The following is a 25160-nucleotide window of genomic DNA, read 5'->3' as shown; positions in this document are numbered from 1 at the left end:
TTTCAGGAAGTTCTATTTCGTACACAGTCTCTAAAATTTGCAATAGTGACGTCCCTCGTTATAAATTATTGTATATTTCAAGGGATTTATTATATGAAGCAGACTTATGGGTTTTTTCACTTTCATTTTACAAACTGTGTCTGACTTTTTAAACGTGCGTCGTCGCTTTTAATCAGAGTTCAGTTTGATTAAAAGAACATTTCATTTAGTTTTGGACTTAAAATGTCACATTAGTTTAGTCGACTGAATCTATAACAGTTTTAGTCAAATAGAAAAGATGTGTTTTATTTTCACAGTGACATTATGTGTCACTTCCTACTTCATGAAAACACCTGTTTCTTGGACAATTATAGTTTTAATTGATAAAAATGCATGTAATTTTAGTCATAGTTTTAGTCTTTATGATTTTACTTTTTATTTAGTCACAATGAGACATTGATATTAAAATTGCTTTTAATTTATTTGTTCATTGTTCTTTCTCACCATCTAAGTGACTAAAACAAGACTAAACCAGGGCAAAAACAGGACTAAACCAGGGCTAAACCGGGGCTAAAACAAGACTAAACCAGGGCTAAAACAAGACTAAACCAGGACTAAACCAGGGCTAAAACAGGACTAAACCAGGGCTAAAACAAGACTAAACCAGGACTAAAACAGGAATAAACCAGGGCTAGAACAGGACTAAACCAGGGCTAAACCAGGGCTAGAACAGGACTAAACCAGGGCTAAACCAGGGCTAGAACAGGACTAAACCAGGGCTAAACCAGGGCTAGAACAGGACTAAACCAGGGCTAAACCAGGACTAAACCAGGGCTAGAACAGGACTAAACCAGGGCTAGAACAGGACTAAACCAGGGCTAGAACAGGACTAAACCAGAGCTAGAACAGGACTAAACCAGGGCTAGAACAGGACTAAACCAGAGCTAGAACAGGACTAAGCCAGGGCTAGAACAGGACTAAACCAGGGCTAGAACAGGACTAAACCAGAGCTAGAACAGGACTAAACCAGGGCTAGAACAGGACTAAACCAGGGCTAGAACAGGACTAAACCAGGGCTAGAACAGGACTAAACTAGGACTAAACCAGGGCTAGAACAGGACTAAACCAGAGCTAGAACAGGACTAAACCAGGGCTAGAACAGGACTAAACCAGGGCTAAATCAGGGCTAGAACAGGACTAAACCAGGGCTAGAACAGGACTAAACCAGGGCTAGAACAGGACTAAACCAGGGCTAGAACAGGACTAAACCAGGGCTAGAACAGGACTAAACCAGAGCTAGAACAGGACTAAACCAGAGCTAGAACAGGACTAAACCAGGGCTAGAACAGGACTAAACCAGGGCTAGAACAGGACTAAACCAGGGCTAGAACAGGACTAAACCAGAGCTAGAACAGGACTAAACCAGGGCTAGAACAGGACTAAACCAGAGCTAGAACAGGACTAAACCAGAGCTAGAACAGGACTAAACCAGGGCTAGAACAGGACTAAACCAGGGCTAGAACAGGACTAAACCAGGTCTAAAATGAGACTAAACCACAGAGTTCTAAACTATGACTAGCCCAAAAACATAAACAGATTTGCTCCAATACAAAACCACCACACCACAGTTTGAGAAACACAGAGTTTGATGTTACTTCTCTTTGGATTTAGGAAAAGACGACATTTAAGCTTTAAAATAGAAGAATACCAAAACATTGTGAGTACTTTTTCAAAAATCATTTAGTGACAGAGCAACGATTGTGTTAATGTTTAGAGAAAGGAAACTCCATCATGCAATACATTTGACATAATCACAATTTTGACCGTTAAAACTGACGCATTTTTCACATAAAGTTTGTGCACATCGTGAAACACTGTCGCAAAATGGTAATATTACGTATCGTGAGCCGCGCATCGTCTATCGTGTATCGTATTGAATGGTAAAGTGAAAAAGGACAGCTCTGAATCAGTCGCTTCGAGATACAGAGGATATAATTTTGACATTAAAGACGCTCTTCGCCAGACCAAAATAGAGCAAGTGTTTTCGAACAACATACACTTACAAAAAAGCCACAAAACCAGTTTCGCTTTTGTGTGTTTGCCACGAGAAAGTTGCTATTTCGGGTGGCACCGTTTGGGTTTCAGTTAATGCCGGGCTAACTTAATCCGCCGGCGACGTTTTTTCCTTTTGCATTACAGCCGGGTTTGTAACGATATCAAAGTCCACTTCCAGCGCCAGATAAAAACCACCGGTGTCTATTTTTGTCACAAAGAGCATTCTGTTACCGTCTGAATTATGCAAACAAAAGGCAAATGCTCTGGTTTTTTTTGGTCATCAAAATGGCACAGGGCAAGTTGTGCGACATGCAAATTCTTATATGTAAAAAAAAAAAAGGTGAGAGAAACCTTCCCACCACATCCCACCTGACCCTGAAGTAAAATGGGGAAGAAAAAGAAGAAGAAAAAATAGGTCCAGCTGCCTGTGTGTGTGCCTACCTCCAAGAGCAAGGTCATTTACGTGACTGGACCACAGCGCCCTCAGGTGGTGGCACGGAGCACTGCACACATCAGGTCAAACTAAACTGCAGCGTTTGGGGCATCTAAATGTAACAGATTCTACTTTATCCATGTTTAACAAATGCAGGGCCGCGACCGACTGTCATTTTGCAAATCATTTAGTTGTTTTGAATGTGAAGTGGCAGTAAATATGTGGAGATTTAAACTATATTTGACCCAGATGGAGTTAAGGTGACGCTGCTTGAGGTCGTCCTGATAGAGCGTGTTACAGATAAACTAGTTTTTGGAGCAAGTTAGCTGGTTAGAAGGGATTAATCGATCAAATTGTGAACAACAAATGATCATTTAGTTGTTTGGAATGTGAAGTGGCTGTAAATATGTGTAGATTTTAACTAAATTTGACCCAGATGACGTTAAGGTGACGCTGCTTGAGGTCGTCCTGATAGAGCGTGTTACAGATAAATGTCCTATGTCGCTTTGATGTAATTCCTGCTTTGTACGAGTCATTTAACGACGATTATTTGATGGCTGAACTTGTTCAATATTCGATCGGTTGGGATTAATCGAGCAAAATGTGAACGACAAATGATCCAAAGAGAAGGGTCGGGAAATGTTGTTGGACAATTCAATGAATAGTTAATGCTTCAAGCTAGTTTTCGTATTAAAATTGTATTCTCAACAAGAAGTTGTTGTGTCTCTGTCTGTGATCGTGAATTTACTTTTATCGTCTCTCAAATGTGTCTTTAATTGTGACATTTATTAACTCCATTACTTTTATGTGCCAGCCCCTGTATTTATTTATTTTCTTTGTATTTATTTTTGTTTTTATTTTTGTATTTAATTTACTTCTATTTTTATTTATTTATTTTTTTGTACTTATTTATTTTATTTGTATTTTTCTTAATTACTTATTTTTCTTATTTATTTTTTATTTATCATTTTTATTCTTTCTATTTCATGTTTTGTTTGTTCGTTCACTCGTTTGCATCGTCTTTCTCATTGTTTTGTCTTTTCCTATAACTCATATTCTTTTTCATATTGTTCAGTGTGATTAACATTGATAAATAAACCAAACGCTGTGACGTGGCTCTTGACTGTCTGAACACGCTTCTACCATCCGTGTACAAGAGGGAGACGTTTGTGTTCCATACTGTGCTCAAACATCACAAATGTGACAAATGTGTCTGGAAATGTCTTGTCCAGGTTCAAGTGAAAGGGCCATAACATTACATAACATTTACCACAAAAGTGCAGGAATATCACTTTATACTCTTAAAGATTACACTGGATGTTTATGTCTCTTATTGAGGTCTTTTTTAATCGTTTTAATTATTGGAGACAAACTCGATAATCAAACTTAGCATATTCCTAAAAGCACAAAATTATATATATTTTTTTATTTATCTTCGAAACATCTCAAAGTATTTTTGAGCAATAAAAACGCCCATAATTAAAGTCCATATGATAAGTTCCTGTTTGTCTCAGTATGACATGTTTGTGCTGTACAACATGTGCTAAATATCTATCATTGTTTTACATCAGTGAATTTGCAGTTTGCAAAGTAATTTTTGAACATACAATTTTAGAATTACACAAAGTTGTGCTGGAAAGGCTGAACAGAATCCCTCTGTGATGTCATCATTGTGCGACACGCCGTTGTAAACACAGAGACCGTTTACACTGATCCTCTGACAGTTTGAACTGGGGTTATTCAACTTTATTACAGAGGGACAGATTTTTACTCTAACAACATTTTGGGTCGTACAAAATATCCCCACCGCACTGTTTTATTACATTAAGTAATTAATACAATAAAAATAACTACTGATTGATTAGATTTTTGTGAGAAATAATATACAAAATGCTTTTCCAACATTGCCATCCAGAACAGAACCAGAATAAAACTAGGACTAGACTAGTACAATATATATAGTCAATATTTGTAAAATGGGTTGTGGGTCAGATTAAATCGCTTTGAGGGCCTGATTTGGCCCCCAGGCCTTATGTTGAATAGCCCTGGTTTAAACAATCATTCCCCAAAATAAAGGTGTTTTATGGTATTATTATGTGTCAAATCATAACTGTTGTGTCATTTATGTGTATTTTGGCTCTTGTTTACAGTGCGGTTGCTAGGTAACAGCTGTGGAATCACCTCTACCCATGTCACGCCTGCTGCTCATGTCATGAAATGCAATTACAAACTTTACAAAAAACAGCCAAATTGGGGACAAAAAGGCAAAATGTTTAGCAAAATCTGTCAAATATAATCTCCATGGAAACACAACTCCCATCACAACCGTTACATAGTGCACCTTTAACTATACATTGTTTTTTTGGCGCAGTCCATTATCTTTAGATGTGATAAAAATAATAAAAAAACAAGTTATGCAATAATAAGATTGATTTCTATTGCGACCGTAAACAGTCCTGCGCGCGCTGCCATTGGCCCGGGCGCCAGGCAGAAACGCTCGTATCAAAGTTCAACCGCGGTCAATGATAAAACTGGCCGAGGCAAAGGTCAGTCCCGCTCTTACAGGAGAGGCCCGACGTCTACAGCGCGGCGTCGCTCCCAACGTAACCGTGACGACTCTCGCAGGGCCAAAGCGCCTGCGCCGTCCGGTCGATAAGACGCAGGCGCAGAAGTTAAGCTAAGGACAACGAGGGGAGAAAAAAAAGAGAAGAGAAAAAAAGGTAGTGAACCGGCGTCAGTGTCCGAACAATAAAGTCACTTCCTCTCCAAGAAATAAAAGGAACTGGCCGGCCGTTCCCACTCGCCGCGTCCGCCGCCGCGAGCTGTAAATGAAGAGGCGAAGGTATTTGTACGCGTGCCATGAATAGCCTATAGATTAATGGTGTTTATGTTTACGGCGGCGTACGAGCTGCCGAGGCTAAAATTGTACTCCGGGGCCTGGTTTAGTTTTAGAGTCGATAGTCCCGATTTAACCCCGGTTTGGTTCTGGTTAAGCTTGAAGTGAGGTTAAGCCCTGGTTTGAATTAGCCTTGTTTAAGCGCCTGGTTTAGTCCAGATTCTGGCGTGATTTAGATGTAAATTACACGCCACAAATAAATCTGAAGTCAACGTGACAAAAACAGCAAGATAAAATAGAGTTCTTTGCATTTAGTCAAATTTTTGGGCTGTATATTGAACAAAAATACTATTTATTTTTGGTTCTTACGATTATATTGTGACTTGAATAATCGTGAGTAATTACATTTTCAATCAACTCTTTTTACAGCGTTTTTTTTTTTTTATTACAAACAATAAACTCAATATTCAAATTTATCTCACCTTCAACTTAAACCTCATTGTGACGTCGGCCCACGACTAGGTCTATTCTTGTGTCCTGGTTTGAGTCCAGACTTTGTTTTGGTAAAAAACTAAGGATATAAAGAGATATTTCTGCACTTTTAAGTGTATTTCTAAATTTATTTCACATTTGTCTGATATTTTAATAAATACTAATACATTTTAAGACATGTTTTGACACATTTATGCTGAATTGACATAATCTTGTGTGAATATCGTAATCAGGAAACTCATTAGCGGTAAAAAAAAATGATCGAGTTATTATTTTTAGTCGAAATTGCCCATTTCTAAGATTACATACAGTGACAAAAGCTGTTTCATTGCTCCGTTCTACTCCTGCACAGCTGAAAGTTTTGAAAATAGTTTACCTTTACGCTTTAATAATAGAAAAATATCTTATTTAGCGTGGCTATGATATAAGTGTAAAGCATATATATTTTTATTTTGGATTTAAAGTGTTATTTTAGTTCTACAATATTACAAAAGTATCAAAATGCAAAATCTATAGAATTACTAACAGTTATTTGATAGATTAAAGGTAGATCTCTATATGACGCAATTATAATTCAGATTTTACTCAACATTTTACCCTTTTGTCCCCAGTTTGACCATTTTTGTAAAGTTTATAATTGTACTTCCTGGTTGGACATGAGCAGCAAATAAGACATAGGTAGAGGTAAATCCACAACTGTTACCTAGCAACCAGACAGTAAACAAGATCCAAAATCCATATAAAGTACACAACAGTTATGCTTTGACTGCAACAGCACCATATAACACCTTTATTTTGTCGAACGATGGTTTAAACTGTCAGAAAAGTGTGTCAGTTAAGTGTAAACTGTCTCTGTGTTTTCAACGGCACGTCGCACATTGATGACATCACAACGCTCCGAAATGTACTAGCACACAAAAAAATCCTCTAAAATGTACTTACATGCAAAAAAAAACTCCAAAATGTACTTGCACCCAACAAAACGCTCTGAAACGTACTTGTACGCAAAAAAAAAACACTCCAAAAAGTACTTGCACGCCTGTAACTCGACGAAAAAAACCAAAACAAAACAAACCCACCCGCCTCAAGAGCGCGTCTAAAAATAGCCCTAACTATAAACAATAGCCGCATGTACCGGTTTTGCTAAATAGTTGCGGCGAATACACACAGATAAAGTGACCCAGATTAGCTCACGAACGTCGCCTTGAAACGCGACACCCTCGGCGAGGTGTCCGTTTTCAGAGGAACACTAACCACCTCGGTCTTGTGGCGTGCAACAAGAATCCTACTGGAAAACTGCGGGGTGTAAGGTCCCGCCGGCGTCTCCGTTCTCTCCGCTCGCGCCGGCGGAAGGTTCCCCAAAACTCTTTTATCCATGTGTTTGCGTCTTTATCGCCTCGGTATTAACGAGAAAACCACACTCGAAACAATGTTCAGGCGGTGACGATGAGTTATGCTTTTGCACAAAGGTAAAAAACAAGATATCGGAGCGGGAGAACGCCGAGCGTGAATGTGTAACTGAAAGGAACGGATTTAATTTAATTATTTTGTGAATGTCAATTTGAAGATGTCTTTTCCAGATTTATGGAGAATATCGTAGTTACTGGAAACAAAAGCGAGCGTAACGTTAAAAAACACGGGCCTGTCACAATAATTCACTTGATCAATTTATTGCTTGGGATGTATAATGTATATAATTGTATAGAATAACGGAAATATCGTGATTCGATATCGTCAAAAGTCTCACAATAATATATCAATTAGAAGCTCCTTTGTTTAAATGTTTTGTTGCAGCAATAGCACTACATAGACCATAATCCTTTGCTCCATTTCAGTGCAGAAAACATAGTTTTTTAATATTTTTATATTTTCTGTCATCGCAATAAATATATGAGATTAATATTGTGATAATATCGTACCGAGAAATGTGGATATCGTTACGTCCCTACTTAGTGTTCAATAAATACATTTTGGGGAGATTTTTGTTGCTATAATTGTTTTGTAATTCAATTTGAGCCGCAGAGGATGGAATAAGTAACTTCTAATGACTAACTAAATATTGTTACAGGAAAAGTCCCACAGGCTTTTCTATCCTCTAAAGTGATGCCACAGAGGAGCACGGCTAACGCTAATGGAGCTAATAGCCTCCCATGACAGGTGCCTAGCTAACACAAATATAATAACAGTAGTAGTAGTAGTAGTAGTAGTAGTGGTAGTAAAGTGGCACGTTATTCGAGGTAATGACAGAGGCTGAAGTCACGCTGCAGCGCGGCGGGGGCGAAGTATACGTTACTTCCTGTGTGAGTTCATTAGCCGCTAGCTTCCTGCGCTAACAGATATTTGCACAGGAAATTAAGCGGCTCACCTCGGGTTGTATAACGGTCGATGTAAAGCAAACGCACACGTGGAGAGGTTGAACGATTCGGTTAGAAATCAGTGAATTTGCAAAACGTAAATATCCATCTTCACTTTATTGCTACGTTATGATGTAAACAAATATATTTAAGTAGCTAGAATGGTAGAGTTATTTTATTTAGTTTGGCATTTCATTGCTAAAGTGATTTTGCTAGCCTAACTGTTTTTTATAAATTAAATCAATCTGAAAATGATGTTAAATTGTTTTATTAATGCTGTTTTTGACCTGATTTAACAAGATTTTAGCATTTTAACGCTATTTCCTGCTTGGTTTAGTCACTACGTACACTTATCATAGGACTTGGTGTGAAATGTCACCGTATTGACTTATCAGTGAGCGCAATAACATCATACATTTAACGTAAAGATAAGTAAAATGCATGTGTGACGTGTGATTTTGCATATAGCACATAGAACACAGCAGATCATTCATATTATATTGTTTTGGCCATTGTGCCATCGATGTAAATCTTTGTGCGTGCAACGTTGACCCAAGCCCACATTAAACAAAAGTGAGTTATAGCCATGTGGTTAACTGTTCCTCTTTAAGCAGACAGAGCGATAAATAACTCAAAGCATCTTCAATATTTAGTGCTCGCCGTGTTCACACAGCTCTGAACACTGGGCCGCCTGGAAACGCTGAGCGGCTAAATTATACGGTATAAACCTGTAAACTGTGGAACGTGGGCAAGTGTGCGTCACGTGCAATCAACCAGTAATGTGCTACTTTTTGTGATTTGTTGTCATTTTTTTTTTGGTCGCGCCGCGGCCGAAAAAGGTCCCAGACAATAATATGACGGTGAAAGTTTGGTACGTACATTTGAAGAGAGATGAATCATGAACAGATTTGATCCAGGTCCAGAGGTGGTTTAGTCTCAGCACAGTCCTGCTTTAGACCTGTTTTAAACCTGCTTTAGACCTGTTTTAAACCTGCTTTAGACCTGTTTTAAACCTGCTTTAGACCTGTTTTAAACCTGCTTTAGACCTGTTTTAAACCTGCTTTAGACCTGTTTTAAACCTGCTTTAGACCTGTTTTAAACCTGCTTTAGACCTGTTTTAAACCTGCTTTAGTCCTGTTTTAAACCTGCTTTAGACCTGTTTTAAACCTGCTTTAGACCTGTTTTAAACCTGCTTTAGACCTGTTTTAAACCTGCTTTAGACCTGTTTTAAACCTGCTTTAGACCGGTTTTAAACCTGCTTTAGACCGGTTTTAAACCTGCTTTAGACCTGTTTTAAACCTGCTTTAGACCTGTTTTAAACCTGCTTTAGACCTGTTTTAAACCTGCTTTAGTCCTGTTTTAAACCTGCTTTAGACCTGTTTTAAACCTGCTTTAGACCTGTTTTAAACCTGCTTTAGACCTGTTTTAAACCTGCTTTAGACCGGTTTTAAACCTGCTTTAGACCGGTTTTAAACCTGCTTTAGACCGGTTTTAAACCTGCTTTAGACCTGTTTTAAACCTGCTTTAGACCTGTTTTAAACCTGCTTTAGACCTGTTTTAAACCTGCTTTAGACCGGTTTTAAACCTGCTTTAGTCCTGTTTTAAACCTGCTTTAGTCATGCTTTAGACCTGTTTTAAACCTGCTTTAGACCGGTTTTAAACCTGCTTTAGACCTGTTTTAAACCTGCTTTAGACCGGTTTTAAACCTGCTTTAGACCTGTTTTAAACCTGCTTTAGACCTGTTTTAAACCTGCTTTAGACCGGTTTTAAACCTGCTTTAGACCTGTTTTAAACCTGCTTTAGACCTGTTTTAAACCTGCTTTAGACCTGTTTTAAACCTGCTTTAGACCGGTTTTAAACCTGCTTTAGACCGGTTTTAAACCTGCTTTAGACCGGTTTTAAACCTGCTTTAGACCTGTTTTAAACCTGCTTTAGACCTGTTTTAAACCTGCTTTAGACCTGTTTTAAACCTGCTTTAGTCCTGTTTTAAACCTGCTTTAGTCCTGCTTTAGACCTGTTTTAAACCTGCTTTAGACCGGTTTTAAACCTGCTTTAGACCTGTTTTAAACCTGCTTTAGACCGGTTTTAAACCTGCTTTAGACCTGTTTTAAACCTGCTTTAGACCGGTTTTAAACCTGCTTTAGACCTGTTTTAAACCTGCTTTAGACCTGTTTTAAACCTGCTTTAGACCGGTTTTAAACCTGCTTTAGACCTGTTTTAGTCCTGCTTTAGACCTGTTTTAAACCTGCTTTAGACCTGTTTTAAACCTGCTTTAGTCCTGTTTTAGTCCTGCTTTAGACCTGTTTTAAACCTGCTTTAGACCTGTTTTAAACCTGCTTTAGTCCTGTTTTAGTCCTGCTTTAGACCTGTTTTAGTCCTGCTTTAGACCTGTTTTAAACCTGCTTTAGACCTGTTTTAAACCTGCTTTAGACCTGTTTTAAACCTGCTTTAGACCGGTTTTAAACCTGCTTTAGACCTGTTTTAGTCCTGCTTTAGACCTGTTTTAAACCTGCTTTAGACCTGTTTTAAACCTGCTTTAGTCCTGTTTTAGTCCTGCTTTAGACCTGTTTTAAACCTGCTTTAGACCTGTTTTAAACCTGCTTTAGTCCTGTTTTAGTCCTGCTTTAGACCTGTTTTAGTCCTGCTTTAGACCTGTTTTAAACCTGCTTTAGTCCTGTTTTAAACCTGCTTTAGACCTGTTTTAAACCTGCTTTAGACCTGTTTTAAACCTGCTTTAGACCTGTTTTAAACCTGCTTTAGACCGGTTTTAAACCTGCTTTAGACCTGTTTTAAACCTGCGTTAGACCTGTTTTAAACCTGCTTTAGACCTGTTTTAAACCTGCTTTAGACCGGTTTTAAACCTGCTTTAGACCTGTTTTAAACCTGCTTTAGACCGGTTTTAAACCTGCTTTAGACCTGTTTTAAACCTGCTTTAGACCTGTTTTAAACCTGCTTTAGACCGGTTTTAAACCTGCTTTAGACCTGTTTTAAACCTGCTTTAGACCGGTTTTAAACCTGCTTTAGTCCTGTTTTAGTCCTGCTTTAGACCTGTTTTAGTCCTGCTTTAGACCTGTTTTAAACCTGCTTTAGACCTGTTTTAAACCTGCTTTAGACCTGTTTTAAACCTGCTTTAGTCCTGTTTTAAACCTGCTTTAGACCTGTTTTAGTCCTGCTTTAGACCGGTTTTAAACCTGCTTTAGTCCTGTTTTAGTCCTGCTTTAGACCTGTTTTAGTCCTACTTTAGTCCTGTTTTAGTCCTGCTTTAGACCTGTTTTAAACCTGCTTTAGACCTGTTTTAAACCTGCTTTAGTCCTGTTTTAGTCCTGCTTTAGACCGGTTTTAAACCTGCTTTAGACCTGTTTTAAACCTGCTTTAGACCTGTTTTAGTCCTGCTTTAGACCTGTTTTAAACCTGCTTTAGACCGGTTTTAAACCTGCTTTAGACCTGTTTTAAACCTGCTTTAGACCTGTTTTAAACCTGCTTTAGACCTGTTTTAGTCCTGCTTTAGACCTGTTTTAAACCTGCTTTAGACCTGCTTTAAACCTGCTTTAGTCCTGTTTTAGTCCTGCTTTAGACCTGTTTTAAACCTGCTTTAGACCTGTTTTAAACCTGCTTTAGTCCTGTTTTAGTCCTGCTTTAGACCTGTTTTAGTCCTGCTTTAGACCTGTTTTAAACCTGCTTTAGTCCTGTTTTAAACCTGCTTTAGACCTGTTTTAAACCTGCTTTAGACCTGTTTTAAACCTGCTTTAGACCTGTTTTAAACCTGCTTTAGACCTGTTTTAAACCTGCTTTAGACCGGTTTTAAACCTGCTTTAGACCTGTTTTAAACCTGCGTTAGACCTGTTTTAAACCTGCTTTAGACCTGTTTTAAACCTGCTTTAGACCGGTTTTAAACCTGCTTTAGACCTGTTTTAAACCTGCTTTAGACCGGTTTTAAACCTGCTTTAGACCTGTTTTAAACCTGCTTTAGACCTGTTTTAAACCTGCTTTAGACCGGTTTTAAACCTGCTTTAGACCTGTTTTAAACCTGCTTTAGACCGGTTTTAAACCTGCTTTAGTCCTGTTTTAGTCCTGCTTTAGACCTGTTTTAGTCCTACTTTAGTCCTGTTTTAGTCCTGCTTTAGACCTGTTTTAAACCTGCTTTAGACCTGTTTTAAACCTGCTTTAGACCTGTTTTAAACCTGCTTTAGTCCTGTTTTAAACCTGCTTTAGACCTGTTTTAGTCCTGCTTTAGACCGGTTTTAAACCTGCTTTAGTCCTGTTTTAGTCCTGCTTTAGACCTGTTTTAGTCCTACTTTAGTCCTGTTTTAGTCCTGCTTTAGACCTGTTTTAAACCTGCTTTAGACCTGTTTTAAACCTGCTTTAGTCCTGTTTTAGTCCTGCTTTAGACCGGTTTTAAACCTGCTTTAGACCTGTTTTAAACCTGCTTTAGACCTGTTTTAGTCCTGCTTTAGTCCTGTTTTAGTCCTGCTTTAGACCTGTTTTAAACCTGCTTTAGTCCTGTTTTAGTCCTGCTTTGGACCGGTTTTAAATCTGCTTTAGTCCTGTTTTAGTCCTGCTTTAGACCTGTTTTAGTCCTACTTTAGTCCTGTTTTAAACCTGCTTTAGTCCTGTTTTAAACCTGCTTTAGACCTGTTTTAGTCCTGCTTTAGACCTGTTTTAAACCTGCTTTAGACCTGTTTTAAACCTGCTTTAGTCCAGTTTTAGTCCTGCTTTAGACCTGTTTTAAACCTGCTTTAGACCTGTTTTAAACCTGCTTTAGACCTGTTTTAGTCCTGCTTTAGACCTGTTTTAGTCCTGCTTTAGACCTGTTTTAAACCTGCTTTAGACCTGTTTTAGTCCTGCTTTAGACCTGTTTTAAACCTGCTTTAGACCTGTTTTAAACCTGCTTTAGACCTGTTTTAAACCTTATTTAGACCTGTTTTAAACCTGCTTTAGACCGGTTTTAAACCTGCTTTAGACCTGTTTTAAACCTGCGTTAGACCTGTTTTAAACCTGCTTTAGACCTGTTTTAAACCTGCTTTAGACCGGTTTTAAACCTGCTTTAGACCTGTTTTAAACCTGCTTTAGACCGGTTTTAAACCTGCTTTAGACCTGTTTTAAACCTGCTTTAGACCTGTTTTAAACCTGCTTTAGACCGGTTTTAAACCTGCTTTAGACCTGTTTTAAACCTGCCTTAGACCGGTTTTAAACCTGCTTTAGTCCTGTTTTAGTCCTGCTTTAGACCTGTTTTAGTCCTACTTTAGTCCTGTTTTAGTCCTGCTTTAGACCTGTTTTAAACCTGCTTTAGACCTGTTTTAAACCTGCTTTAGACCTGTTTTAAACCTGCTTTAGTCCTGTTTTAAACCTGCTTTAGACCTGTTTTAAACCTGCTTTAGTCCTGAATTAAACCTGCTTTAGACCTGTTTTAGTCCTGCTTTAGACCGGTTTTAAACCTGCTTTAGTCCTGTTTTAGTCCTGCTTTAGACCTGTTTTAGTCCTACTTTAGTCCTGTTTTAGTCCTGCTTTAGACCTGTTTTAAACCTGCTTTAGACCTGTTTTAAACCTGCTTTAGTCCTGTTTTAGTCCTACTTTAGTCCTGTTTTAGTCCTGCTTTAGACCTGTTTTAAACCTGCTTTAGACCTGTTTTAAACCTGCTTTAGTCCTGTTTTAGTCCTGCTTTAGACCGGTTTTAAACCTGCTTTAGACCTGTTTTAAACCTGCTTTAGACCTGTTTTAGTCCTGCTTTAGACCTGTTTTAAACCTGCTTTAGTCCTGTTTTAAACCTGCTTTAGACCTGTTTTAAACCTGCTTTAGTCCTGTTTTAGTCCTGCTTTAGACCTGTTTTAGTCCTGCTTTAGACCTGGCTGAGTTCTAGTTCTGGCCTATAGTTGAGGCCTTTGTACTTTAGATACTTTAATACTTTAGATGTGATATCTTTGGACCAGGTTTAGTCTCATTTTAGACCAGGTTAAAAGGAAACATATGATACTTTAGTTTGCACTATAGTTATTATATTCTATATCACATCTGTGGATCATTGTTTTATAGTTGGGGCATTTTAAATCGCGATATTGATTAAAGCCGGGTATAAACTACGGCCCGCGGGCCACATGTCGCCCGTTTGTCTTTATAATCCGGCCCACCAAACATGCCAAGTAATATGAAAAAACAAAAACTTTTTTTCAAACCATTGATCGTGGGCCGGCCCTCCGCTACTGGCCTGGATTCGAATATGGCCCTCGGAGGAAAATAATTGCCCACTCCTGGTTTAGAGGCTCACAATACGATACGGGGCCTACAATATGATACAGGGTCCACGATACGATACAGGGCCCACGATACGGGGTCTACGATATGATACAGGGTCCACGATACGATACAGGGCCCACGATACGGGGTCTACGATATGATACAGGGTCCACGATACGATACGGGGTCCATGAAGCGATACAGGGTCCACGATACGGGGTCTACGATATGATACAGGGTCCACGATACGATACGGGGTCCATGAAGCGATACAGGGTCCACGGTACAGGGTCTACGATATGATACAGGGTCCACGGTACGGGGTCTACGATATGATACAGGGTCCACGGTACGATACGGGGTCCATGATACGATACAGGGTCCACGGTACGGGGTCTACGATATGATACAGGGTCCACGGTACGATACGGGGTCCATGATACAATACAGGGTCCACGGTACGATACAGGGCCCACGATACGGGGTCTACGATATGATACAGGGTCCACGATACGGAGTCCATGATATGATACAGGGTCCACGATACGGGGTCTACGATATGATACAGGGCCCACGATACGATACGGGGTCCATGATATGATACAGGGTCCACGGTACGATACGGGGCCTACGATATGATACAGGGTCCACGATACAATAGGGGTCCATGATACGATACAGGGCCCACAATACGGGGTGTACAATATGATACAGGGCCCACGATACGATACGGGGTCCATGATATGATACAGGGTCCACGGTACGATACAGGGCCACGATACGGGGTCTACGATATGATACAGGGCCCACGATACGGGGTCCATAATACGATACAGGGCCCACGATACGGGGTCTACGATATGATACAGGGCCCACGATACAGGGTCCACGATACGAGGTCTACAATATGATACAGGGTCCACGGTACGATACAGGGTCCACGGTACGATACAGGGCCCACGATACGTGGTCTACGATATGATACAGGGTCCACGATACTGGGTCCATGATACGATACAGGGTCCACGATACGGGGTCTACGATATGATACAGGGTCCACGATACGATACGAGGTCCATGATACAATACAGGGTCCACGGTACGTGGTCTACGATATGATACAGGGTCCACGATACGGGGTCCATGATACGATACAGGGTCCACGATACGGGGTCTACGATATGATACAGGGTCCACGATACGATACGGGGTCCTTGATACAATACAGGGTCCACGGTACGATACAGGGCCCACGATACGGGGTCTACGATATGATACAGGGTCCACGATACGATACAGGGTTCACGGTACGATACAGGGCCCACGATACGTGGTCTACGATATGATACAGGGTCCACGATACGATACGGGGTCCATGATACAATACAGGGTCCACGGTACCATACAGGGCCCACGATACGGGGTCTACGATATGATACAAGGTCCACGGTACGATACGGGGTCCATGATACGATACAGGGTCCACGGTACAGGGCCCACGATACGATACAGGGTCCACGATACGATACTATACAGGGTCCGCGGTACGATACAATACAGGGTCAGCAATACGATACAGGGTCCACGATATGATAAAGGGTCCACGATATGATACAGGGCCGACGCTACGATACATGGCCCACGATGCGATCCACGATACGATACAGGGTCTACAATACAATACAGGGTCCGCGATACCGATACAGGGTCAGCGATACAATACGAATCCCAATACTCGTAACTTGATACATGGATATCCTTTAAAACCGGTGGTAAAAGTTTACAATTATGTTTTTATTATGTAGAACGGGGCCATTCAACCACATTTTTCTGAGGTCCCAAAATATCCCTAACACTTTCAATAAATTGAGTTATTACAATAGAATAACTCCTGATAGATTCGATTTTTGAGAGAAATAACATCTGAACCAGAATTAAACTAGGACTAGACTAGTACTAACCAGGTCTGAACTAATCCAGAATCAAGACAGGTCTAAAGAAATAAACAAGAAATTAAAGCCGGGGCAGCGGCGATGATGGCTCTCGCCTCCCGCGCGACCGCCTTCCCGCCCGACCGCCTTCCCGCGCATGTTTTCTGCTGCGTTTTGCGTCATACCAAACGAAGCTCAGTAATTCACCGTTGATGATTGCGTAGTTTGCAATTCAAATAGTAGTTTGTCCTGACAAATTGCAAGATTGTGCTGAACGCAGACCTGAGCAGGGAGACAGAGAGAGAGCCTCGGTGACCCGGGACTTTTCATTTATGTTCAGGGGTCAAAAATACCCGAGTTGTGGCAGAAAGAATAAAGCGTAAAGAATAAAGTCTAAAGAATAAAGCCTAAAGAATAAAGTCTAAAGAATAATAATTCTAATGCTAATGCTAAGACTGCGGCACAAGAGGAAATGTCCCATCAAAATAAAAGAGGAAGAGGAAGTGAAGGCATTCATTGCGCCTCTGCTGGCCAATTGTGAAAATACACACTATCTGCAATGCACTTTTTCATGGCGTCTCGAGGAGAATATAAACCATGAGTTTCAAACAAATCAGACAATGTTGAGTTTTTCACACAGTGGGTAGGGGGCGCTATAGAGTACATTTGTTAAATGGTATTTATTTCCAATCAGACATAAAAACACATTAGTGAGTGAAATATGAGCTCCGTGGATCATTTCCAATAGGCGTGACTTGTCCTTGAAAAAACAGGAAATTAAGCCTTTTTTGAGGGCATGTTACGCGGAGACCGTAAAGAATATCAACATTATTTTGAATATTTATTACATTTCAATGTCTTTAGATGCAAAAGGTGTTGTTTTGAGCTCGATCGGACAAAAAACCTAGGACAAGTACGATTTTGAACAAAAAAAAGTCAAGCGTGGCGGTGCCACTTGATTCGACATGGCTGACTTCCTGTTTATCATAGAGCGATGCTCCAGGTGTGTTTTACTCCTCAAAGGTCAGAGGTCAAAGGTAACTCTATCACTGTCCCAAGTCTCATGTGCCTAGGCCAAAGATTAAGAGTTTCATGTTTTTTCTTTTTTGAACTAGTCGCCACTGTTGAGACGTGCGTTCTACAAGCTCCATTTTATTGGAGTTCAGGCCGAGCCGATCGCGTCTATGACTCCATGTGGCCTATGACCCCATGTGTGACCTATGACCCCATGTGTGACCTATGACCCCATGTGTGACCTATGACCCCATGTGACTTATGACACCATGTGACTTATGACCCCATGTGTGACCTATGACCCCATGTGTGACCTATGACCCCATGTGACCTATGACCCCATGTGTGACCTATGACCCCATGTGTGACCTATGTCCCCATGTGTGACCTATGACCCCATGTGTGACCTATGACCCCATGTGTGACCTATGTCCCCATGTGTGACCTATGTCCCCATGTGTGACCTATGACCCCATGTGTGACCTATGACCCCATGTGTGACCTATGTCCCCATGTGTGACCTATGACCCCATGTGTGACCTATGTCCCCATGTGTGACGGTTGGCACTAGGTCATAGGGAATTGGAAAGGAGGAAGTGACGACAATGCCCGTGACGACATGGCGAGGACGAAATGGCGGGAGCCGGGCGGAAGTAAACAGGTGGTCGACCGTAGTAAACATGGCGAACGGTCCCGCTAATTCTGCTGATCCATCAATAATTTTCACTCTTGGGTCCAAACCTGAAGTTTACGATGCATTTGATGTGTACAAGAACCAAACAATGAGTTCCTGGCGGTGTTGTCTTGCTGAGAAACTATTTAAATGGGCGTGCATTGAATGTAAAACAAAGAATTGTGAAAATGTAAATCACATGGGTCTGGGTTTAACCCTAAACCCTAACCCCTGACCCTAACCTTAACCCTAACCCTAACCTTAACCCTAACCCTTAACTCTAACCTTAACCCTTAACCCTAACCTTAACCCTAACCCTTAAATCTAACCTTAACCCTTAACTCTAACCTTAACCCTAACCTTAACCCTTAACCCCTAAACCTAACCCTAAGTTTTAGGTTTACTTCGTTTGGCTAAAACTAGTTTATACCATGACTTTGTATCAGCAAAAGTGTAGCTAACTCATCCCAAAACAAACTAGACAGCAAAAAAATGTTTAAACTTGAGATAACAAAGCTCCGTGCAGGAATCAAACCCTCGAACGCTTTGTGCAAACCCGTGTCTCTACCCATCAGGCCAGCAAGTCTGTTACTTTAGAACTGCGAGACAGTAAATTTATTGCTCTCACCACCAGGTGTAGCAAAACCGTGTAGCAAAATGATGAACCGCAAGTGATTTGGGCCGCAAGAGCGCCGCCATCTTGGATTTTGTCACTTCCTTTCCAATTCCCTATATGACCTAGTTCCAACCTATGTGTGACGTATGACCCCATGTGTGACCTATGACCCCATGTGTGACCTATGACCCCATGTGACCTATGACCCCATGTGTGACATTCATCAATGTTCAGGGGGTCAAAAATGCCCGAGTTGTGGCAAAACTATAATAATAATAAGAAACCATGGCAAGAACAATGTCTCGATCCATTCCATTCTGAAGGCTCGAGCCAATAAACCAAGACTAAACCAGGTCTAAACTAGCCCTAACCCAGAATTTCATTTTCAATATTTGGAATGTGGGTCGGGGGCCGGATCCACCACTTGGAGGGCCTGATTTGGCCCCTGAGCCTCATGTTGAATAGCCCTGATGTTCATGTTCACTCTGTCCTTTACTATCAGACTTCACCTTCTTTTCAGCTCAGATTCAGCCTTAATCAGGACTCAACAGGTCAATAAATGTATTACTCAGCAATCTATGGTCAATGTATGTTGTTCAAAAGTATACACATCTCTGTCACGATATAGCACGATATCGATATTTTGAGTACACCCGTAATATCGATCCAGTAACGAAATCAGGTGTTAGCTTGAGTGGGACGTGTCAGTAAGTGAAGAGCAGTGCATCTCGAGAGGAACGACTCTAAACACAAGTGTGAGTGGGAAACAATCACAACACGGTCAAAAGCCAAACACAACGTGTCCTTTAAGCTCTGGCACGGCTCTGCTTCAGCACTACTTGGTTTAAAGACAGTTTTTGTTCCTATTTTACTCCTGGTGAAGTTAAATTAGCATTTTGTTGTTTAGTTTTGTATTGTTTTTTAACTTTAAAATGCACTTGGAAAGACAAACATTTCCTACGACAGCGATTGGCTTGAAAAGTTTGAAAAATACTCATTTATGGGCCATAAATGAAAACACTTACGGCGTTGGTAATCGTCCCAAATTACTGAATACAGAGTAAAGACTGAGCTATTAATGACCTTGTGTTGATCAATACAACAACTCCAATACTACGGCCACTGACGCCAATGTTTACAATTCTGAAATACAGATGATTACTTAGAGTGACTGGGATTTATTCTTGTTTTTCCGTATGTATATGACGACTTTATAGCTCAAACACGTACCTAAAGATGGCGTGAATGAAAGTGTCACGGGTTCACACGAGCTCGCATGTGTAATTATATTATTCCTACAGTTAAATATGATATAAAGCGATAACGACGGGGGAACGTATCATTGACGCACCTCGATTGGTCAGTGCCGTGTTTTACGGCTGGTGCGATGCCACTAATCTTTACAACCTTTTATAGATTTAGCCGTGAATATTACACTAAAGCTGTAACGGCGTAATAAGACACATCAACTTAAATCGAGCTAAACGGATGTGTTATAAGGGCCCAATTGGACCGGGGGCCGCCGCCAACAGCAGCTTATGTCACCGGTGTTTACTCTTTAGTTTGGACAGTAGCACACGAGTATACACGAGTACAGTTTATACACGAGTACAGTTCATACACAAGTAGGTGGTTTTCTGACTAACTCAAGCTGTGCGCGGCCTCGTTCTCCTGTCATCCCGAGCCTTTGTCACTCTACACCAAAGATCACATACAGTGGGCAGCACCAGGTCCACAGATAGGGCCACAGACAGGGCCACAGACAGGGCCACAGACAGGTGTCACAGCCCAAAGCGTTCATATCTTACATAACTCTGGTGTGACTATATAAGGCATAAACCGGTGTGTTATTGGCAGCTTTTCTTTTGTTGATTCTAAGTCTGCCTCGAGTCCAAGCAGCTCCAGCTCAGCCACAGGTGACCACAGCCCCCATGTGGCCCCCCAGTAGCCCCCATGTGGCCCCCATGAAGCCCCCCAGTAGCCCCCATGTGGCCCCCATGAAGCCCCCCAGTAGCCCCCATGAAGCCTCCGTGTAGCCCCCATGAAGCCCCCCTGTATCCCCCCTTGGACCCCCCTATAGCCCCCCTGTAGCCCCCATGTGGCCCCCATGAAGCCCCCCTGTAGCCCCCCTGTATCCCCCCTATAGCCCCCATGTGGCCCCCCTATAGCCCCCATGTGGCCCCCCTGTAGCCCCCCAGGACCCCCCCTGTAGCCCCCCCTGTAGCCCCCCCTGTAGCCCCCCCTGTAGCCCCCCCTGTCATCCTCTGCCCTTATCACACACAAACACTGTGTCCCTGGGAGCCACAGGCCACACCGCCTTCACAGGGGCCGCTGGGCTGACTCTCCCACAGAAGCCGCACAGGAGCCGGGGACAGAAGTGGCCCCTGTGCGTGTGGACATGAGGCCGGATGTGACAGGGGCAGAGGGGCCTTCATCGTGTGTCTCCGGAGCAGCGGGGGCCACAGACACAGATGTGGCACAGGCCTCGGCTCAGGCCGGTGCGCGTAGCTTCTATTAATAAACGCCTTGTCCAACAACAACAGCAGGACGCGACCTACCGAGCAGCAGCAGCCGGTGCGTCTGCTTGTACTCCCGCTTCAGCTCCTTCAGCGCCCGGTCAATGTTTTTACTGACTTTCTTCGCCTCCTTCTCGGCCTCCTTCTCCTCCACCAATAATTTGTCCCAGTTCTTCTGCTTCTGGGTGCTGGTCTTCTGCAGCAGCTGTAAGCGGCGGCCCCGCTCCTTGCCCGTGCCCTTCCCGCTGCCGCCGCCGCCTCCACCGCCACCGTTCTGGATCAACACGCCGTCGGTGCCCGTGTCCGCGGGGCGGTGCTCCCCGGGGCGTAGCGCGGAGGTCTCCCCGGTCCCGGCGGTGTCCTCCGGGCGAGCGGCCCCGGCGCGGCACGGCACCGCGGCGTCCGGCGGCTGCTCCGAGTCCGAGGTGGCGTTGGAGATCGAGCCGCTCAGGTCCCCGAAGAGCCGGGGACGCAGACTGTAGCACAGCCCCATGTTGAAACAATATGCGTCTGTCAATGGGATTTCTCATAAATTAAAAGATCCAAAAATCGCAGTGGCGCCACCAGCCCTAACGCGCCATCGTTACATCGGAGCTCCAGCCGCGCGGTTTAATCCCACTTTCAGCCCGAAACGTGAATGAATTACGCTCCGACATTTGCTATATGTCATTTTGCATTTTCCCCAGTTCAGCGCTGGCGTCGTAGTTAGTGATCACCTGATCCTTTAGTGGACACTGCGGGTCCACCTTACCGTAAGTAACCGAAAACACAGGCGCCGCTGCGCTGCGCACGCACTCTACGATCTGAGCGCACGCGCTTCGGCGCAGCGCGCGTCACGTCAGTTACTACAGTTATGGCCGTTTGGGGAACGCGGCTCGTGATTGTCATTCCTCACATTTCATCAGTGTCTGCGGCACAGTCACTGTCTGAGGCGCACGTGACGCGCCGGGACAGTTATGTCACGTGCCCATTGGACCAGGAGCAGCTCTTTACTCCGTTACTCCGTTACTCTTTTACTCTGTTACTCTGTTACATATTTACTCTTTTACTCTGTTACTCTTTTACTCTGCTACTCTGTTACATATTTACTCTTGTCACAGCTTTGGGATGTCTGTATTATCAGTTCTTGTGGATTATTAAAATGTCTTAACTTTTGACATAAACATAAAGCTTCTTTAGGCTCGTGCTGCTGAATTAAACTGTAGTAAATTAAAAGTTGTTTTATGTTTTATGCGGCAGCATCAAAGTCTCACATGTAATAAGTTTATTCTATGATAAATAATAACATTACAGTTGAATATGAACACGCTGCAGCACCTGCTGTTCGACAGAAGGGGGCGCAAGTGTAATACATAAAACAGCCTAAATGAATAAACTCGATCCAGGTTTTAAATACAAATAAATGAAGCAGAAGAACAATGATGATTATAACTATTTCATCACACAGTAGTTTTGTAATAAAACATGAGGCGTAATAACACAATAACACAATAATAACACAACAACACAATAACACAACAGCAGAACAACACAATACAACAATAACACAATAAAACAATAACACAACAACACAATAAAACAATAACACAACAACACAATAAACAATAACACAACAACACAATAACACAATAACACAACAACACAATAAAACAATAACACAACAACACAATAATAACACAACAACACAATAACACAATAACACGCAAAATAAACGCATGGATAAGTCTCTCTAAATCTGGTTTAGACACTATATTTTTGATTTTGGCAATGTTTTTTAGATGGTAAAAAGCTGCTTATGTTATTGATTTGACGTGGCTGTTAAAGTTCAAGTCTGAGTCCATTATTACCCCCAGATTTCTAATTTGGTTTGTAGGTTTTAGAGCGAGACTCTGGAGGTATTTCTCTTTGTTTCTGTGGCCAAAAACGATGATTTCAGTCTTGTCTGAGTTCAGCTGGAGAAAGTTGTTTTGCCTCCACAAACTGATCTGTTGGATGCAGTGACAGAGTGAATCTACTGGTCCATATTCACCTGCCGACAGTGAAACATAGATCTGACTCGTCTGCATCATTGTGATAGGACACATTTTCACTGCGTATCAACTGACCTAACGGCAGCATGTAGAGGTTGAACAGAAGGGGACCCAGGACTGACTCTTGGGGCACTCTGTGGAGTGCCCCATGTGCCCCAGCATGTGGTCCGAGACACAGCTACCACTTTCAACAAAGTACTTCCTGTCTTCCAGATAGGACTTTAACAAGTTTAGGGCGGGGCCAGTGATGCTCACCCAGTCCTCTAGTCTCTGTAAGAGGATCCCATGACCGACAGTGTCAAAAGCAGCACTCAGATCTAACAGAATTAAGACTGAGGCTTTGCCCGTGCCAGTGTTCAGGCGGATGTCATTTGTCACCTTGACAAGAGCAGTCTCAGTGCTGTGATGAGGTCTAAAACCTGACTGAAAAACATCAAATGAGTTGTTTATTAAGAGGAAATCTGTGAGCTGTTGGTAAACAACCTTTTCAAGGACTTTGCCCCAAAATGGCAGATTAGAGATGGGCCGGTAATTACTCAGTACTGCGGCATCAAGACTGCTCTTCTTTAGGAGAGGCTTTATGACCGCAGTTTTCAAAGACATTGGGAATGTTCCAGATTGAAGCGACATGTTGACTATGTGAGTGAATGGTGCTAACAAACTGTTCAGCACAGACTTTAGAAATCTGGTGGGTAACACATCGAGGCAGCATGTAGATGAACTCAGACTGGTGATGATCTCATGGATAGTTTTGTCAGTTACAGGTGCAAAGTGAGTTAGCTCTAAGTGTCTTGGTGGTTTTAGGGTAATTTTTTGCATTGTGGGATTTATAGCATTTTAATGCCCTGAACTTTGTCATTAAAGAATAATGCAAACTCATTACACTTGGATGTGGAAAAGAGTTCTAACGGCAGCTGAGCTGTTGTTAATCTGTTTACTGTGGCAAACAGGACACGCGAGTTGTTACTGCAGCTTCCAATAATTTCAGAGAAATATCTTTCCCTAGTTCTATATAAGATTAGGTTGTACATGTTCAGCTTCTCTTTGTAAATCTCTTTTTGAACCTGGAGCTTTGACTTGCGCCATTTCCGTTCGGCCCTGCGGCACTCCCTTTTCTGTGCCCTGACCGAATCATCATTTCTCCACGGCGCCTTCTGCTTATTTTTAACCATTTTAGCCTTTATAGGGGCGATGGTGTCCAGAACATTCAAAACACTAGATGTAACAGAGTTCAACAAATCATTTACATTAGAACATGAGACATTTTCAAAGTTTATCATTTCCATAAACAGTGCACCTGTGCCATCACTTATGTGTCTCCTCTGAACAACTGCAGGACCAGCCTCTGAACAGCTGCAGGACCAGCCTCTGAACAGCTGCAGGACCAGCCGGTGGTTTGGGAAAAACAGACAGGTCAAAGAAGACACAGAAATGATCAGACAGAGCAACATCGATCACATTGACGTTTGAAATATTTACCCCCTTTGTAATTATGAGATCTAGAGTGTGCCCTCTGCTGTGGGTAGGGCCTCTCACATGCTGAGTAAGACTGAAGGTTTCAAGAACAGCATCAAGCTCTTTAGCGTTTCTGTCACAAATATTATCGACATGCATATTGAAATCACCTGTAATGACCAAACAATCAAAGTCTGTGCATACGACTGAAAACATCTCAGTAAAATCATCAATAAAACTTTGGCAGTGCTGGGGAGGCTTGTATAAAACAATGAAGAGAATGGATGGAGACCGTTTTAGCTCCATTTTAAAGGATACATACTCAAATGATGAAAACACCCCAAAAGAACAACCTGTGGGTAATTATTTAATCTCTAAAGACAGCACAGACTCCACCCCCTTTTTGTTTTCTCATGTTTCAGATTCAAACTTAAAGTTGGGTGGAGCAGATTCTATCAGAACTACATTTCCTGTGTTTTTGTCAAGCCATGTTTCAGTTAAAAACATAAAATCAAGATTATAAGAAGAAATAAAATTATTAATTA

The 25160-nt window shown here is 41.9% G+C and overlaps 1 protein-coding gene across 1 annotated transcript in view; it reads right to left on the bottom strand.

Moving 5' to 3' along the window:
* The window catches only part of gnal2 (guanine nucleotide binding protein (G protein), alpha activating activity polypeptide, olfactory type 2), a 94223-nt gene extending 72348 nt beyond the window's left edge, over positions 1-21875 (bottom strand). Inside the window, exon 1 of the mRNA XM_072440678.1 lies at positions 21173-21875. Coding sequence (XP_072296779.1) covers positions 21173-21623 — 451 coding nt within the window. The 5' untranslated portion in view covers positions 21624-21875. The remainder of the gene's footprint in view (positions 1-21172) is intronic.
* Positions 21876-25160: the final 3285 nt, after the last annotated feature.

Source organism: Eucyclogobius newberryi, unplaced genomic scaffold (genome assembly GCF_026437365.1).
Source record: "Eucyclogobius newberryi isolate DKJ021-1_F unplaced genomic scaffold, fEucNew1.0.hap1 SCAF_12, whole genome shotgun sequence".
NCBI lineage: Eukaryota > Metazoa > Chordata > Actinopteri > Gobiiformes > Gobiidae > Eucyclogobius > Eucyclogobius newberryi.
Note: the sequence above shows the minus strand (reverse complement) of the source record. Positions and strands in the feature narration are given on the sequence as shown.